The sequence below is a fragment of the Pelodiscus sinensis genome, chromosome 3 (genome assembly GCF_049634645.1).
Source record: "Pelodiscus sinensis isolate JC-2024 chromosome 3, ASM4963464v1, whole genome shotgun sequence".
NCBI lineage: Eukaryota > Metazoa > Chordata > Testudines > Trionychidae > Pelodiscus > Pelodiscus sinensis.
The window spans coordinates 76950916-76970135 of NC_134713.1; the positions used below are offsets into that span (position 1 = coordinate 76950916).

Genomic DNA, 19220 nt, shown 5'->3' on the forward strand with positions numbered 1-19220 from the left:
TATATATATATATAAACTCTGATTCTGCAGAATTTGTGTAGCTGTTGATATGAACCAGAGGTGACAATGTGCATTCCATGAATCTGATTCTCATCTCATGCTATTTCTTGTACTCTCTATTGCTATTAACTTCAGTGGTCTTACTCCTGATTTATACAAGCATTCAGTCCTATAATTCATAGCTTCAATAATACTTGCTTATAGAAACACAGGGATTTATTGGAACACTGCAAAGTACCAATTATTACTCAGACAGGCAGGACTAATCTTCCTGCTAACCCCAACAAATCAGATACAATAACATAATATACAAGACAACAATTTAAACTAAGATAAAGGTACAGCATAAACTATTGGTGGAGGTGCTGTCTGTGCTAATCATTATAGCTTTCCAGTACTCACCCACAGCTGTAGTTGAATACAATTTGCAAAGCAATAACTCCTAGGAATCTGGGTAATCTGTCACCCACACAGTCTTCTCTGTTCAACTGCCCACTCAAATCCTTTATTTGGTCATGGACACATCACTCAATTGGATGTAGATTATCACTCAGTACAAAGTTCTTGTCTACCAGACTAGGACTATCCATGGTGGACAGACTGTTGAAGACTTCAGGATGTTGAGTTTCCAAGGAATTGTTCTCCCCAAAAGTCACAGGAACCTCCACATTTTCTTCTGCATTCCCTTTGGAATGATGGTTGGGCATCCTCTGTGTTTGTCTTTCCCAATCTTTCATTTAATAGATACACCAATCTGTGATGCAATATAAAGAAGTAAGCTCTTGCTTTTTTATATAAGCAAGGTTAAGTTGTTTGGCTTAGCTACCTTGTAAGATCCTCTCTAAAAAGGAATAAGTTTAGGATTTTTTACAGGCTGCTTTTCCAGTTGCATAATCACATCTTCCTGTCTTCCTGGATGGGCACACAATTCTTTTTCCTGGCTGTTAGGTGACATACTTGCGTCTGGCTGTTCTATTCTGCCACCTCTTGACTGCTGTCTGGAGGTCACTGATATGATACTCAACCCTGCCTCTCACATGTGTAGATGCAGGTGCCTTGCCAGTTCTTGGTACCTGAACATCAAGTTCCAGGGAAGCATGGATGTACAGAGTAAAAAATAATCTTATAAGGAGAGTAACGAGTAGCTGAGTGCTGGCTGGTGACAAAGTTGACAAAAGGTGTCTTCATATCCCAGTCTTGCTGGTCTTCACTGATCAAGATTCTAAGCCCAGAACCAAAGGGGCAGTTTACTTTTCCACTCCCTCACTATTCACAGGGTGGGTGACATTGGTCCTCACCTTGGTTATCTGGAACTATTCGGATTCCTTCCCCTGATCAATGCAGTAGACCAATCAACAACGCTTCTGTAACTGTCACAGTCCTTTTATCCTTCAGTGAGTGTCCCCACACCTACTTTGAGGTATCATACACCACCCACCCATACTGAATTCCAGCTGAACTTTCTGGTTGTGAGCCTTTCAAGTTACTTTGTATGAACTCCCAGAGGTTACTAAGCTGGGTCATTTCTCCTAAAGGAGCTGTGCCTCTCCCTTGAGAGTGTTTGTCCTCCTTGACAGCTAACGCAGGAAAAGAGGCTTTGAGACATCAGCTACACTGGACACTGTCCCCAGGGGCTGATCTTTCACTTAATTGCACTTCCTGGTCAATCACATAAATTTCTCTCAGAACTCATACTTCAGCCCATCTTGAAACAGTTCTCTCAAACAGCAATCCTGATCGGTTATTAGTAGCTTCAACCAGGCCTCCAGGTTCCTTTACCCTTAGGATTATTGTAGGGTGACATGGCTTCACCAGAACTTTATGCCAAGCCATCTCCGGGGGCAGGTCCTCTCCATCATCCTGTAGGGGCATTTCTAAGCCTACAAAAGTTGTTGACTATGGTCCACATTTCTTCCTTCCTGCACAAGGCAAAGGTACCTTAATATTGCCCAGGGACCGGTGTGTTCTTTTAACACTCTAGGAATTCTTGTGATGTCGTTGGATGAAATCTACTCCTGATACAATAGCACTAGAAATATTGGCCATCCCAGCAGAAGTCTATTTAGTATGCAGAGACCCCCAAGTTCAGTGGAAGCTGGATTTCTCCTATTATCTCCATGGCTGATGATTAACAGTCACCAATTTAACTCCTAAAGTACAAATTTACTTCCCCTTTTATACATTGGCTGCTCTCCAGGGATCAGACTTATTTTGGATCCTGAGTCCAACAACATTGTGGTTTCCCCTTCATTGTTGTTTCCAGACTCATAGTAAAAGATACTGTGCAGCTCTTCACATGAGTTATTCTAATAGTTGCTGATGGTGGCTATATTGCTCAGGAACTTTAGTTTCTCTTTACATGGTTTCTCTCTGCTTGAGTAATTCCACCTTTGTCTCCTCATCACCTGCAAACATCACTTTGGATCTACTTGGAAAATAGTCTCTATCATCTGACCCACAGAATGCCTGTGAAAAGCTTTAATCTGGGCACCCTCCAATTTTTTAGCCACTTTCCTAGCAATCTTCTCTAAGGGCACGTCTATACTGTGGAGCTATTTTGGGATACCAGAAATATCCCAAAATAGCTATTCCCCGTCTATTGAAGCAGCCGGTTATTTTGAAATAGATTTTGAAATAACTTGCAGCTTATTCTCATGTCCCGGTAACTTCTGTTCCACAAGGGTTAAGGGGCATTTCAGAATAACAAGTTATTTTGAAATTCGGCACTGTGTAGACAGCACTGCATTATGAAATAAGTTATTTTGAAATTAACTCAAAATAAGCCACACCATTTGCATAGCGCAAATTGTGTAGCTTTTTTTGAGCTAAGGGAACAGAGTAGACATACCCTCAGAGGGCTGCATCTGGTATAGAGTCACTGAGGGCCTGAGAATTAACATCTGATACCTTTAAACAAACACCAATTTTTTTCAATATCTTGACCTCTGTAAAGCTGGTCCATAGGTTTATCCAGCACATTCTCTTCTTTCAACAAAGTTTATGAAGTTCCCCTGTTAAACTGTTTATAGACTGACTTCCCACTCAGGATTCTCTCATGACTTTCCAGTGGGCATAGACTCCAATCTTCATTGCCAGCTGCAGATTCAATGCAACAAGTTCTGCTTCATTTGAGTCCTCCCGCAGCGGGGTAGCACCTGGAAAGCCCTAAGGAGCAATCTCTGCAGTGCACACAAATAATTATGCAGGGGATCTCTTCCTGCTACTTTCTATTTTGCCATTCTTGCCTCTATTTCAGAAGAGCTAATACCCCTCTCCCCTTGTAGCAATAATAAGTGTTTGTGTTAATATTGATAAGGCTCATGAGTCACACTGGAAGCTCCTGGTAAAAGGCATTGACTTCACCTTTCAGAAATACTGCTAGGCATTGTGCTTCTCTCTCATTAGTCCACTCATCACAGGGAGCAACAGTTCAACGTCTGTCAAGTACTCACACGTTCCATATTCATCTGTATGTCCAGTAGATTTATTTTCAGGCAATGGTGGTTTTGCCATCTTGAAGGTGCTGCCACCAGCTGTAATACTCCTTTGCCCCTTGCAGAATCACAGAGATTTGCTGGAACACTGTAAGTACTAACTCCAGCACACATAGGCAGGACTGAACTTCTGCTAACCTTCCCACCTCCCCAAGATCAGGCTCAGCAATGTAACACAAAACAACTTAATGCTAAGGTAAACTACAGTACTATTTACTGGTGGAGGTATGGTGGGCACTAATAATTGCAATTCCCTTTTTTCATCATGCTTTCTTCTAATTTTCAATGGGTTGATCAAAGCTTGCAGAAAAGTATTTAGCAGCAAGGACAGAAAAGAGTTTAGCTGTGTTGTAGGGGAGACTGGGCTTCTGCATCAGGATGGTTGCGTGGTTAGGGTGTTGGATTTAAGCTCTAATAGGTGCATAGCCATGTGAGTTCAAACCCCACTTCTGATAACTCTTATTTTGGGTAAGCGCTGGAATAAATTGCCTAGGGAGGTTGTGGAATCTCCATCATTGGAGATATTTAAGAGCAGGTTAGATACACATCTATCAGGGATAATCTAGATCAGGAGTGGGGAACCTAAAGCTTGCCTGGATCCAATCCCTGAGGGTCGGGGCTCCCCCTCAGTATCAGGGAGCTGGCTCTGGCTTTCCAACTCCCCTATCCCCTGCTATTTCCCCTGTGGGTCTGGAGCACATAAAATCTACTTCTGTCTCTTAACTGTTACAATCCTATATGTTTCCATTACTTTAATTCAAAGAACCAATTTTGGCACCCTCTTGTGGCTAATTTAATCCATGCCTAGCAATTTTCAACCAATGTCACAATGTCATCTAGTTAACATATCTAACCTGGCTGGCTTATGGAGTCTGTAGGCAAAAATCCTATGGGTTCTTGTTGTTTTTCTATAAATGTGACAAGGAAAATTAAATTCTCCTCACTAAATTAACATGCTTCATACAAGAATCTGAAGTATATGTAATCCAAAACATTAAACATGAGCAAAAACATCCAAGTTGGAAAAGCAGGTAAGTTACATAAATGCTAATGAGCTCAGATTTATATAATGGCTTTCATCCTGAAGGAGGCCAAAGTCAACTTTACCAAAGGACTTACAAACCATACACCAAATCCTTTTTTCAGATGCTTCTTAGTTAATTAGCAACAAAGCAAGATTTGGCTATGTAGGAAACACTAACTCTTCACTGAGGTGCAAACACCTGAGTGGTGAAACACAGCTATTGGTGAATAGTGCACACAGAACTACACAAAGGTTCATGGCATATCATAAAAAAATACCATTGCCAATGGAAAATGCAGATTAGGTTGGCAGGAGGGAATCACCCTGCCCTAATGGGAATTTCATTGAGAGTCCTTGGGACACTATACTTATGCTTCTCCTCTTGAGAAAAGTACCAGGAGAATGTTAATGCCCACAAGTAATCAAAAGCTGAAGTTTGCCTTCTTCCAAAGATGGCACCACTGAGGCTTTGTCTAGACTGCAGGGTTTTTGCTCAAGAAGCTCTTTGCGGAAGAGATCTTCCGCAAAAACTTCTTGTGCAAAAGCACGTCCACACCTCAAAAGCGAATTGCAAAAGCAATGTGCTTTTGCACAAGAGAGGGTCCACACTGCATGGACACTCTTGTGCAAGAAAGCTCTGATTGCCATTAACAGAATTACCTGTACTTTTTCTGATAGGCTCTTTTTGCGCAGAAACCTCTGTGGACTATCCACACATGCCTTTTTGTGCAAGAGCTGTAGCTCAAAAAGGAGTTATTCCTTGTGGGGAAAGGAATAACTCTACCGGCAAAAGCCCTCTTTCCTATTGATTTTCTGTATTTTTTTTTCTGACGCAAAAATGTGCTTGAGGTGTGGACGCGCCACCAGTTTTTGTGCAAAAACAATCATTTTTGCGCAAAAGCCTTGTAGTGTAGACATAGCCTGAGTGGCACAATGTGCCCTACCCCCTCTTGGGGTATTGGTTCAGCACAGGCTTAATAAAAGAGAGCCCCCTACGCACGATCATCATCACTTCTGCAGCAGGCTGGGATCTCCTTGAAGGTTTCCTGTTCAAATTTTGCTTAACATGAGCTCTGTGATTCTATGATTCTATGATCTGGATAATCACACCCTGAAATGAAATAGTTGCACATGAAAGGTGATACATACAGGTTACAAAAAAGATTAATCATTTAAATGACCAAATAAAACAAGGTACAATTAATTATTTTTAATCTGAGTTCATGATGCCTCAATAGCCAAGTTAACCTGAACTTCAGCTTGTTTAATTTGGTCAATGAAATGGCAAACATTTTGTGAGTGGGTGATTTTCCCAACCTGATCCAAAACATAAGGCACCCACGCTGGAGACTCTGAACTCACCCTCTCTCAGTGTTCGGCTCCAATAACAGTAAGATAACACAGATTCCAGGAAAGTCTCTTTCCTGCATTAGCTGCTCCCAAGGTACTTCCCTCAAGACTAATCAGCCCACAATGTAAATCCTTTCTCCTCAAAGAGCCATTCATATTTCCTTTGGGTTCCTAAATCAGAGAGAATCAGCTGAACCCACCGTTTCCTTTCCCAGCAGAATTGGCACCTGCTAACAATGTGGGGGTGTTCCAGGAAAACCCTGCCAACATCTTACAAAATTTAACATCTCTGCACTAGTTTATGCCCCACATGTGCTTTTTTCCTCTCCAGATCTATCCTGCCCACTACCATAGGGATCAAGGAGCCTAAACCCTCACCACTGATTTCAGTCTCCTCCCATGCCTTTATTTTCCTTTTACAACTTCCCTGCCACCCCCAAACTCGCCAGTATAGGCAGCTGAGCTGGCTTCTAAGATAAGAGCTTACCAAAGCAGGCTACAAAAGCTGTTAAACAGCCCATTCACATGCCCAACATACCACCAGCTTCCCAACACATGCTACCAATTGCCTCATAAAAAATAAAATATCCTCCCCGTAACTCACAGGCATAATTCCCCAAAATTCTCTGGCAAGATACTAAACTACCCCATTGCCAGAAGCCCCAAAAGTGAACTCCTTGAAGTATAGTCACCTGTCTTCAACCAAACCAGGAGAAACTATCCAAACCATTCAAGCCTTGCTGCCATTGAGGATGGACCTAAAGCGGGGTGGGGAACCTAAGGCCCAGGGACTGGATTTGACCCCCAAGGCTGGGAGCTGGTGCTGGCATTCCATCCCCTCGCTGTCTCCCTGCAGGGCTGGAGCACACAAAATCTACTAGCCTAGGCCCCCAGCCTCTGGTGTGTGAGGGAAATGTGGGGAGTGTCTTTCTCCTTCTCAGGCTGGAGCCACATCAGTGAGAGGTGTTTGGGGGTTTTTTGGGTTTTGTTTTGTTTTGTTTTTTACTTCTCATGACTGATTTTTCTGTGGGTCAGTGGTCTCTGACCCAAAAAAGGTTCCCTACCTCAGACCTAAAGTGAGATAGGATCTCACACTTAACACTTGCACCCACAGCTATAGACAATAAACTTTCAGCTTGGCAAAAAAATCTCCATCTAATCCTTCTATGCACTGCACCCACAATTCCAGAAAAAATAATAACTGTGTTTCAGACTTGCTTCTTTATAAAACTATAAATGATTGTTATGGAAAGAGGAAGCATAGATGGATCCATGTAATCCTCTCCTCACCCTTAAATGTTTGCACATAGTATTGTTTGTGAATTACATGCAATAAAATGCCATTTTAATGCACCTGTCAGGTTTTTTTTTCTTTAGAAACAAGATTTTTTTAAGCATGACTAAGAAATGGTTCATTGTTAATAAGCAATCATGTTATACTGAAAAGCTCCATCCTGAAATAAGTTTACATTTTTCTCTTTTGAGGTGGGGAAATGCTACATCTGAGTAATTTAATGGTGCAACATTTTGTTTAGGGGTCTTGGGTAGCTCTCAATTTCTTTTACTCATATGTTTCTAATTAAATCTTATTTGTGCCATATGAAATGAAAGAAGAGCTGTTAAACTGAGTACTTTTCATGAGAGAAAAACAGGATGATCCTTATAAAATAGCTAACATATTGAAAAAAGAAAAATATGTAAAAAAGCCTCTTAAAAGTAAGAACGCTGAAAAAATAACACAAACATTAAAAACCGCATAATAGCAAAATTATCATACATAACACTACTTCTTGATCGACATCAGTGATGTTAAAGGTACATGGTTATTAACAAGCATTAAAATATTCACATTGGGTGGATAGCTATCTATGTTCAGAAGTCTGTTCTGGGCCACATTATGCTGTTTCTCTGAGGTCGGTTGGGTAACTCCATTTTCATCTCTATATCCTGTATATGTTGAAGAATGAGGAGTCCTGTGGCATCTTAGCTCTGGTTCACAGGAGGAAGTTATTTCGAAATAACTCCCCTTATTTCGAAATAACAAGCAGAGCATCCACACTGCTAAGCACATTAATTCAAAATAAGGGGCTGGTTATTTCATAATAATAACAACTTATATTTGTCATGAGGATTAATGCTTATTTCAAAATAGTTATTTCAAAATAGCAGTAATGTAGATGCTCCACTACCTCGAAATAACTACTCCCCAGAGTCATTCAAAGTAATTACTCCCCTGTGTTTCCTGGAGCTCTAAGTCGAGGTAGCAAGTCCACATTAAGGGAGCCTGCCTTGGACTAATTTCAAGGCTTCCCTGTAGTGAGGTCACGCTATTTTGAAGTTATTTTGGGAGCTATTATTTTAAAATAACTGATTTTAAAATAACTCCCTAGTGTAGACCAGGGCGTAGAGACTAACAACAATATATAGAATCATGAGCTTTTGTGGAGAGAGTTTATGTGTCTGTCTGTTTGTGAATTTGTCTGTTTGTTCAAAAATTAATCCTACACGATAAGAGTTCGTACCACCAAATTTGGTATGCATCTTGTCCTTATTATCACTTAAAACAAGGTAAGGGTTTGATTGTGCCAAGAAAATGGGATGTGCCTGGAATGGAATTGCTTCTCATAAAACAATGCAGAAAAGAGACAGAATCGCCAGACAGGTGATAGGGGCTTTCTGGAGGCATCCCACTCCCACCCCCATGCAGGACTGCACCAGTCCCAAGCCTCTCCCCCCACCCCAGGAATCCTTTGGGGGAGTTGAAGCCTCCCCAATTCATATGGGAACACTGCTGGCTCTTCCAGTTTGTCAGGGAGCAAGGGGAAAGTGCACAGTTTGCTGTATTACTCACTGTCTGAGAAATGCAGGAGACAAACAAACCTGGACCTGCCCTGCTCAGGGGACATGCATCCCCCTTGGCTGTGCCTACTGAGGCTGCAGCAGCCAGGCAGAGGCACTTTCACTAAGGATGTCAATGTGTAGACAACTACACGATTCACCGATAAGCCTGGGCTTATTGGTTAATCCTGTTGACTACATGCATCCCTCCACCCTTGTTGCCTCTGTAGCAGAGGCAGCAAGAGGGGAAAGGCAGGAGCTGATGCCCATAGGGAGCTGGCTTTCAAGCCATCTCTGCATGCGGGCCAACTCCTGGCACCCTCCCGCCCCACCTTTGCTGCTTCCTACAGAGGCGGAGGGGCAGGGGAAGCTGCAGCAGAGCAGCCCCTGTCTGCAGGGAACTTGGATCCTCCATGGAGAGGAGCTGCTGCCATCTCACATGGAGACAGCAGCGTGGGGCAGCAGGCAGGAGCCAGTCTGCACAGGGAGCTGGTTTTTAAACTTCCACCTGCCACCCCAGCATGGGGGTGGCATGGGGCTCCCCAGGAGTGGGGCTGGAACACACTGGTTGTCAGCTCCACCCCCGGACACTATGCAATTGTCATGTAACTGCTAAGATTTCATGTGGTTACCTAACTATTCAATTACATGCTGTCTAACATCTCTACTTCCCACCTGGCCGCAAGTTGCTGCAGAGAGAGAGGACTGGGGTAGTCCTTGCTCCCTGGGGCAGCCTGCACACTGAATCTCTCATCCCCAGTCTCACCCCAGTGCAATGATATAAATGAAGCATGTACATTTTCATTTTATTTTCCAAAAAGCAAAAATTACTTGAGTTAAGGATCCAAGCAATGCCTGGTAAATCTTCTAATACCTATATATTTAACATATGTGTTGCCACCTCCAAAAGGCATATTTGTTAATATAAGAAACTGAGATTTACTGACTAGGATATAAAAATTAATAGCTATATCTTCTTGTATAGTTAGACTGGGAAGGATTTGATTTTATTCAGTAAATGTGGGTCAATACTAATTTCACCATATGCACACAAACCACCACAAAATGTTTCCATCAGTAATAAACTAAATGAACAGATAGTCAAAGTAATAAAAATGCTGCTTGAGAACATACTTGACTTGATTTAAGAGTATTTATTTGTATATTTTTACATGTGATGTTGACAATTTGTGTTTTAACAGTTACAAAGTTTTCCCTTTTTGAATCTCAGCATTTACCATCATTAGTTAATTGCCTGACCACTGTTGTTTGCCCCCCATACTTTCCCACAAATGTGAACATCTAAATCAATAAAAATAGAAAACATTCTTTAAAATAACTGCTGATAGCATCCCCCAGAAATATTGAAAATAAGCATTGAATTCTGCAAATCCTATGAACAGGTAGTTCAGAGCCAGTTTCTGTGTTTGTCTTCATCAAACATCAGTGAGATTTCATAGGTATACAAGACTGATCCATAGTCTCTTGAAGTCAATGGGAATCTTCCCTGCTAACTTCAAGAGACTTTTGATCCGGTCTCAGGGAGAGCAGAATCTCAACTTATATTTTATATTTGTCCTGGTGTAACTGAAATATGATTTTCTATGTTGCACTTTTTGTAACAGACAATCCCTACTTATCTTTGTTAACAGTGATGCTCAGAGTCTGGCTGTTCTCCAGAAACACAGAATATTCCCTAACAATCACTCCATGGACAGTACCAGATGTATATCAGGGAAGAATCTGGACTTTCATTTGTAAAGTAGCAACAAATTCACATGAATACTACAGACATTGGGGCATTGTACTTTAAACTGGTTGTAAGCTTTAGGAGCCTCATCCATAAAAGAGAAATTGAGAATGTGAAGGGGGAAAATAATAATGTGTTCTTAGCTTTAATCCCCAGAGGAAGTCTAGTCTAGATCACCTTCCTTACACAGTCTCACAGAAGGGGTATATCTACACTACGGGAAAAGTTTGAATTAAGATATGCAACTTCAGTTACGTTAATTGCGTAGCGGAAGTCGAAGTATCTTAATTCAAATTTTGGTGCTGTCCACATTGCAGGGAGTTGAAGGGAGCACACTCTCCCTTTGACTTCCCTTACTCCTCGTAGAAGCAGGACTACCAGCATAGACCGGAGCGCCCCTCTCAGTTTGAATTAGTGTGTCTTCACTAGACCGGCTAATTCAAACCCCGGAAGATCGACTGAGGTAGTTTCAATCTTCTCTGTAGTGTAGACATACCCAAGGAAATTAACATCTTTTTCTCCTTATTTCCCTCCCAATTCCATTTATCATCAGGCAGTTTACATGCATGAGTGAAGAGAGAAGAATTTGACAAATGTCTCCAGATTGCTAGTTATTAGAGATACCTCTACTTCTTAATCTTCTAGCATATCACCATCTGCCGCTTCTTTACTTTCCTTAGCTCTGAACCAGGGCTTCCTTTTATGCTATCTCAAGAACACAAAGTGGTCTCTTTGCTAATACTGGTCTTCTCTGACAGCTTTCTGCCACCCTCCTGCTAATTAGGAGATGTTCTCCCTTAACAAGGAAAACAATAACAGAAGAGCTTTCTTTAAAGAATGCTGGATTATTTCAATGAGGGTCAACTCAGACCCTAGGGATCCATTATTCTAGTAGAATCAACTGCACTGAGGAACTCAGTCTCTACACTGATCTGAAAATTTGAGGTCCCCAGAATTAAAGCAAGGGGTTCCAGAGGAAAGGGGAAATGTGCTGTGGTGGTTAGATCAGTGGATAGGGATATTGTTCCATTCCTCCCTCTGCTACTGTCTCCCCTGTGTGAATCTGGACCTTATCTCTACCACTAACTGTTGTGTAGCCTAGTTACATGATTTGTGAAATGGGTTACTAATACTTCCCAACTCACAGGAGTGTTGTTTGGGATGATTAATTAATGTTTCTTTGGAGCTTTGAGATACTTGAATGAAAGGTGCTAAGTGCTATTTAACATTACAGCATATTTTACAAACATTGTTCTAGTGTTGTTTGCCTCTAGGGGCCAAATTTGTTTATCTTGTTCATGTAAGTACTTCTGTTAGCTTCGGTGTAACTATTTGCATGAATTAAGGTAAGCAGGATTTGATTCAGAGGGGTATAAATATCATATTGACTGGCAGATGGCTTCCCTTGTGCTTTGTGTGAGCCAAAAAATAGTATTCTAGAGACAAAAAATGATTGTACGTAGAGGATAAAAAATTAAAAATAATAGCAGTGGCATCATTTTGATGCCATATTGTTTGGTAAAGCCTTAAATTCACTGATCACATTTCAAGAAGACACATGTATTAGGCAACACAATTAATGAATCAAAGCAGTGTTTCCTAATGGGATAGAATTATGGGTACTATATATTTTTATTTTTTCTCTTTCTCTTTCTTTAGCCATAAATATATGTTTCAACACTGCACCAGCTCTTAAAACAAATCATTCCCAATTTTAAATTCTGAACATAAAATCTTTGTTTTACCTTTTCTGTGCACAGATGAATTATAAAAACACCTGTTCAAATTAACGATTATCTAGACTACCCAGGGAATATTTCCATTCCAATCATTGGGCAAACTCTCACACATGGGAGTAATCCTTATTCAAATGAGCAGTCCAATTGGCTAGTTCCATGAGACTACTCATTTAAGTAAATATTACTGTTGTGAAGAAAGCATTTCAGTATCTGATCCATTGGGAGTTTTGCCTGGGTAATGAATGCAGATTTAGGCCTAAAGGATAAATTAGACAGCTGTGCTATTCTAAACATTCGGTTTTAATAGTCTTACTTGATTTTGTGTATTTGTATCTTCTGATCTGCCCAGCAATTGTCAACTCATATAGCATTTAACTAAAATGTTTGGGGAAGAGTATACAATGCACACGCATCACAAATAGACAGCAAACAAATATGACGTGACTTGATTTCATGTTGTATCAGAGGTACACAATACTGAGGATCCTAGATGTGCTACATAAAATTTGTCTGCAAAATGACAAAATTGAAGGTTGGAGTAATATTGAGAGTCAATGGAATCAATGGAATGTCACTGCATGTGGATGGCACTCAGCACCTCTCAGGATCAAGCCCTCATTTAAATATATATTCTTCTTGTATTTTAAAATAACATTCATGAGTACTCAGGTGTTTAATATCATGAGATAGCAGTGCAGGTCTGGTCAGAATTAACCTAGAGCCCACTGGAGCCCAGGTAGTGGAAGATTTGGGCAGATGGCAAATCCATACACATGCATGTCCCCTATAATATTGTCTAACAGGCAAACAGGGCCAGTTTGGCTAGCAACTTTAAACTCTATCCCTTCTCAGACATTGATTCTGTACATTGAGGCAACTCATTATGGAAAATCAACAAAGAGAGTGGCTGGGGAAGGGAATCATCTGAGTTTCTCGTCTGATCTCAGAGGATCGGGTCCTGTCATTCCAAACTCTTCAGTAACCATGTAGCCTACCTGGTCCAGCATCCATGTCATTATCTGCAGCTTAAGCATCTCTTGAAGGACATATTTTATCACAATGTACTAGCTGCTCGATAGATTCCAGAATTTTTGTTGATGTAATGTATACTATAATGAGTAATCTATGGGTAGTGATTAAAGGAGCACTGTTTCAAGCTGTAGTTCATTAAAGCACACTAGAGTACATTTAGTGCACACCAGCAAGGGCTATGTGAACAAATTAGTACTTCACACTTTAAAAGCACTCTAGAAATCACATTCCAATAGTCTGCATTACTGCTCCATATAAGCAAGCTCTAAGATACAAGTAACCATTGCAGGTATTTGTAGGATAAACACTGATTTCCTTTTCTTCTTTGTTTGTATAGAATTTTAGCAGCATCTAACAGTTAAACCAGGGGTGAGGAACTTTTTTTGGGTCAGCAGCATGGAAAAATCAATCAGGGGACACACACAAGTGAGAAGCCAAAAAAAACGCCACCCCAAACCCTCACTGACATGGCCCCTGACTGAGAAGGAGAAAGACACTCCCCACTTTCCCCTTGCACACCAGAGTCTAGTGGGGCCTAGGCTAGTATATTTTGTGTACTCCAGTCACTCAATGAGCACTGGCTTCCCAATGCTAGGAGGGGAGCCCTCAGCCTCAGAGGCCAGATCCAGGCAAGTTAGGGGCTGCATCCAGCCACCGGGCCTCAAATTCCCCACACCTGAGTTAAACTCTTAAATCTGACGTCGCTACAGTGCGTGGAAGCTTCCAGAACCATACTGGCTCATTTGTTTTGGAATTCTCCCAGGATACGATCCCTTGTCTGGAAATAGGTAGGAGGCTTAATATAACAGGTTTATATTAAAAATTACTTCCCAGCACTGTTTTGGGATACATCCCATCATCTTGTAAACTGTCCGTCTCATGGAAAGCATGGATCTCTGAAGCAGTGCTCATAGCAAAACAGCTTGTAGTGTTTTGATGGAAGAGCAAACTGCTTCCAGGAGCAGAAATTTGGCACAGTGACTTGGCTAACCTGGCAGCTAAAGAACTGGTAATGATTTAGAGAAGCCAGACTTAAAGACAAACATGAAAAGATTTGGTCTAACGTTGTAGAATCTTTGATTAATGAGATGAGATGGAAAACAAGATATTGTTCTCCTTTCCTCTCCTGCCTCAAGAAAGAAAGAAAAAAAAAGAAAAATGTTCCTTCTTGCTGTCATTGATTTTAGAATTAATGACTATCACTGGTCCCAATCCCCAATTTCTTAAAGTGACAAAACTTTCATTGTGTTCAAGTGGGAATTTTGCCTGCAGTCTGAGTTCCTTTAACATGAGCACACAAAAAAAAACCTCTTACATCCCTGCCCCGTATTAATCCAACCAAACTTTTTTGAAGTACTGTCCCTTATGACCTCTATAGAATTTCTGCTCCTTTAGTCCATGCTGTAAATTGATCCTGCCTTTCTGACACAGAACCATAAAGAAATCTTTGGGAAAGGGATTTTTAAGCTTTGCTGTGTCCTATCATTCTAGCATGCATAGACACAAATATTTTTGACTTGTACTTCATTAATACCCGTCAGCTTCTGGGCCCAGTCTAAAGCCGGTTGAAGAAGAACTGCAGTAAACATTTTAATCAAAGCTGTGAAATCTGGAGAACAAGAAACCCTTCAAAGTTGTGAGCTTTAGTTTGTAAGCTTCCTGCCATTCATCCAGGGCGCTCTCTGTCTTCATCACAAGCCCAAGAAGCTTTCAGCGACAAGCAAGGGTTTTACAAAGAAGTGCCGCAAATTACACCCCCATGCCAGTGGGAAATTCAACCTGTATCAGCACAGGAGCTAGAGGGACTGCTGAAACGTTCAAGATGAGGTTAACATGTCATGATCTTCTTGTGGCTGCTGAGAGAAGGCAAGGAGGAGGGGCGAAGGAGTCTGAGCTGGTTTGTGGTAATGAGAGCGGGAACAGAAGATGAAGGGGAGCATGGCGTGAGCAATAGGATAAACATAAAGCAGGTGATACATGCAAGTCACTGAGCTCCGTGGAACACGCATACAGTGGGTGAACTGCCTGGGGGAAGGACAGTCCGTCAGTCATTTCATCTCACTGCGATCTCTGTCCCAGTGGAGCTCGGTATGAATCAGCCTTGAACTTGAATGCTGAATTACAGCTCAGCATGAGAAGCGTCCACTGGGCGCCCCTGCCCTGATTACACCTGCAGCCATGGCTAACATCTAAGCCTCCCCCCCTTCAAATCACAGGCGCCCCTAGACTGAACCCCCATCTTTAGGCTATGACAGGCCCTAACACGGAGTCTTTATTACACATGTGTAACCACAGCGTTACATTATTCAGACATGTCATGGGCTTGGGTATTTAAATCCCTAAAGGATCGAATTAACCTGAACGCCCACATACATCCCTTTGCTGCTGCTGCCCCAGTTACTCTATGCCCCCCTGTTCTCCCCATGCAATCCGTTCAGGCAATAAAGAGGAGTGAAATGACACCAGCATGTCATCCACAGGCTCGGCACCTCTCTTTCCCAAAGGGCGCAGGGTCAGGCTTTTGGCCTGTAGGTGAATCTGTGACAAATGCCCCTCTTCCCCCGCCGGGTGAATGATGCTCCTTGGGGAGTTTCGCTAGAACTTCTTTATTTGTTGTGCAGGGCATATGCCTATTGCCAGGCTCTTCCACCAGGGGTCGACTTTGCTTCTTTTTTTTCTCCCGGCTGCTGTGGCTCCAGTGTTCAGACAAGCTCCTTAGAGATGTGATCTACCTCCCCCGAAACCGGTCGCGGTGTGTCGAGCCCCGGAGGCAGCCCTGATCTAAGTCCCTAAGGTCCAACACACACACACACACACAGACAGACACACACACACAGACAGACACACACACACACACACACTCTCACCGGAATTCAACGCGTTTCGACAGCGGTTGCGTTTCAAAACAAGATTGTGACTTTGGGGGACTAGCGCTTGTGTGGCTCTTCCCCTCTGCGCGGCCCCGCCGCAGCCTGGCTCCGGATGCCATTGGCCCTGCTGCGGTGAACTTGTTTACATGTCACTTTCACTTGCCTCGCACTGCCCGGCCGGGCGCTCCGACTCGCCGTGCAGTTATTTTCCCAGAGAAGATATTAATTAAAAGAAATACATGATTAAAAAGTAATGAGTTGAATAAAAATTATCTCCGCTCATTTTCTGATTATGTTAATTGTTAAAAACCCTTCAATCACGCCGTTGCAGTCAATGGGTTTTAATGTGAAATTAGTGGGCTCTTGATAACTTACAGTCCGGAATAATACCGGGGGTTTAGTCATCATTCCTAATAACTAGCGTGTTACTAAGAACAGCGATTTGACATGTTTTTTGCAGCATTCAGCCCTTCCCCCATAAAAGAGTCTATCTTTGTACACAACTTCTGTCTTCGTGCCTACGACTACTTTGTTATCATGCCCTGCAGACTCTTCTGTTATGAACCAATTACGAAAATAGAAAGAAAGAAAGAAAGAAAGAAAGAAAGAAAGAAAGAAAGAAAGAAAGAAAGAAAGAAAGAAAGAAAGAAAGAAAGAAAGAAAGAAAGAAAGAAAGAAAGAAAGAAAGAAAGAAAGACCAATATCCCAACAATATTTTGTTGGGCATGTAATTTTTAAAATTTTTCTAACAAACTCTTCTTTAGCCTTTTAACTCTTTTTCGTCTTTTAATAAGTATATGCATGAGAATACTCTTGTATTTAACACAGAATGATATAAAGACATGTATGAAAGATAATTGCAATGATATGAAAAATCATTTGCTGTAAAAGTTTATATAATAATAGACGGAGTTAAAAGACTGAAAATATATGAATGTATAACGGTTTTCCTATTCGTGATTACAAATGGTGATATATACAGAGTCGTACAAGCACAGTCCTAGTTTTAAATACCATGGAATCCTTTAATATTGGACCTCAATCTCTTTCTCTTAAGGTGTTTATTTAACGTGAATTCGTTTCAGAGGGATTCCACTTGCCTATGCGTAATTATGTCTATTAATTTCTATTTGTGATCTCTAAGAATTTGCATTTTAACCAACTAACAATTCAGATATATTTCAAATCCGAATAAACAACGCACTCCTAAACTGAAGAGAAGAGTATGCCAGAAGAGACAAAGGTGCTTTTCGGAGAATACCAGTGGGTTACGGAAGGACCGACTCTTCTGTATTGCATTGCGTACTTTTGCTAGTGAGACCTCAAATCCATAATGATGCTAACATTTCTGTTTGCCTTGGAATCAGACCTTCCGTGTAAATGGAATTCACTCCGTCCCGTGCCTTAGTTTTAGGGCGCGGGATGTTCTTTCAGGGGCTGTAAGAAAAGACTAAAATGTGCAAGCTGTATGTATGTTTTGGGTTAAACTCCTTGCTTCCCTCCCTCCCCCCCCCCCAAGGTCCCTGAAACAAAGTCGCTGGCGCTGTGTATCTGTGTGTCACGGGGGCGGGGGCGCTAATTTCTAGTGACAGATCAGATCAGACGTTTGCCTTTGCCCCAAGAGGCGGTGGCACATACAGCAGAGGGAGGGAGAAGTTCCCTGCCGCGGCCCATCCACCAGACACCACTCCGGTAAAAGTCAAGAGAGAAGCCTGCCTGAGTGAGGACCGCGGGATCCGGCCCTTCTGTGGGTCCGGCCCGGTCATTAAATAGCACGGGGCAGTTCCAAAGGCCATTGCTTCCCGGAGGCGCTGCGCTGTTCGGGGCCCGATCCTGCCCTGGGAGGCAAAACCTGGGCTGGGATCGGATGGCAGGGAGGGGCAGCCTCTTCTGCCCTAATTTGTTGTTTTGTTTTTCTTGCACCTAGTAAAAGAGCAATTGGCTTTCAAAGCGCCCCCGTCTCGCACCTACCCAGCCCTAAACCAACAACCAGCGGGGGTCTTGGGAAGGGGGGGGAGCTCCGCGTAATTTCCCCTTGTTCATTTTCCTATTTGCATCCGCTGTTAGCTGAAGATCATTTTAATAAATAACAATGAAAGGGACGCGCTGCTCGAGGGCTTGTCGGCAACATTTAAAAGCCAATAGAGTTTATAATTCTACTCTATCATTTCTTATTGATTAGAGTAATCAAGATAAAAAGCTAGCCGGGCTCGGAGGAGTTCAGCGGCATATCATTAAAGATAAGAGTCAGTTAATTCTGGAGCTGGAGTAATGGTGCCGGCGCTGAAGAGTTCATTTGCATGAGCTGCTGAGCCCAGTAACAAGAGGACAAAAATCACTAATTAGGATTGCAGAGTGTCTCCAGCTCTTCAAGCACCCCTTAGCGAGGAGAGATGATGCACAGATCGCACTTTTATGGAAATCTGGGGCAGGACACGATAGTGGAAAGGTTGCATATAAGCAGCGATTATTTGGGTGCGCTTGAGGGGCTCTGAGGGACAGTGGTTTTATAGTTTTGTAGATAGATAGATAGACAGAGAGAGAGAGAGAGAGAGAGAGAGACAGACAGACAGACAGACAGACAGACAGACAGACGGGCGGACGATATGCAGATAGCTGGGAAGCTCCGGAGAGAACATTTCGTTCTATTAAAAACTGCGAGTGCTCAGCCTCACTTACTGCCCGGTTTGAAATGTCCCTAGTTCCCTGCACGCATCTGTCAAGGAACACGCAGTCTCTGGGCTGCAGGCCTGAGCAGAGGGCTGGGCAGCCTGTTAGAAACATTCCCAGCCTTCGACGCTAGCAGACATTAACCTGACTGAAAAGGAGACATCAAGGGAGCGGAGGCTTACTCGTGTCCCATGCACTTGCTGGCGTTCCCACACTACAGTCTGGTGAATTCCCTCCATGCCCTGGAAAACACTGCGCTGCCAGAGAGGGTTCCCTGGGAAGCAAATAATTATTTCATTTCATTTAGATTTGAAAAAAAGTATATTCCTCGTGTTTGTTGAAAGAAAAAGATAGTAAATATAGTAAGTAAAAAAGAGACTCGTGGTTAACAGTCTCAGAGATGTAGCAGTATTAGTCCCTAACTTTAAAAACGAGTAGTCCTGTAGCATCTTA

The 19220-nt window shown here is 42.2% G+C and overlaps 1 protein-coding gene across 1 annotated transcript in view; it reads left to right on the plus strand.

Annotated features, from left to right (window-relative positions):
• Positions 1 to 4494: 4494 nt before the first annotated feature.
• The window catches only part of NR2E1 (nuclear receptor subfamily 2 group E member 1), an 88216-nt gene continuing 73490 nt past the window's right edge, over positions 4495 to 19220 (plus strand). The window contains exon 1 of the mRNA XM_075923183.1: positions 4495 to 4525. Within this exon, the coding sequence (XP_075779298.1) occupies positions 4495 to 4525 (31 nt within the window). The remainder of the gene's footprint in view (positions 4526 to 19220) is intronic.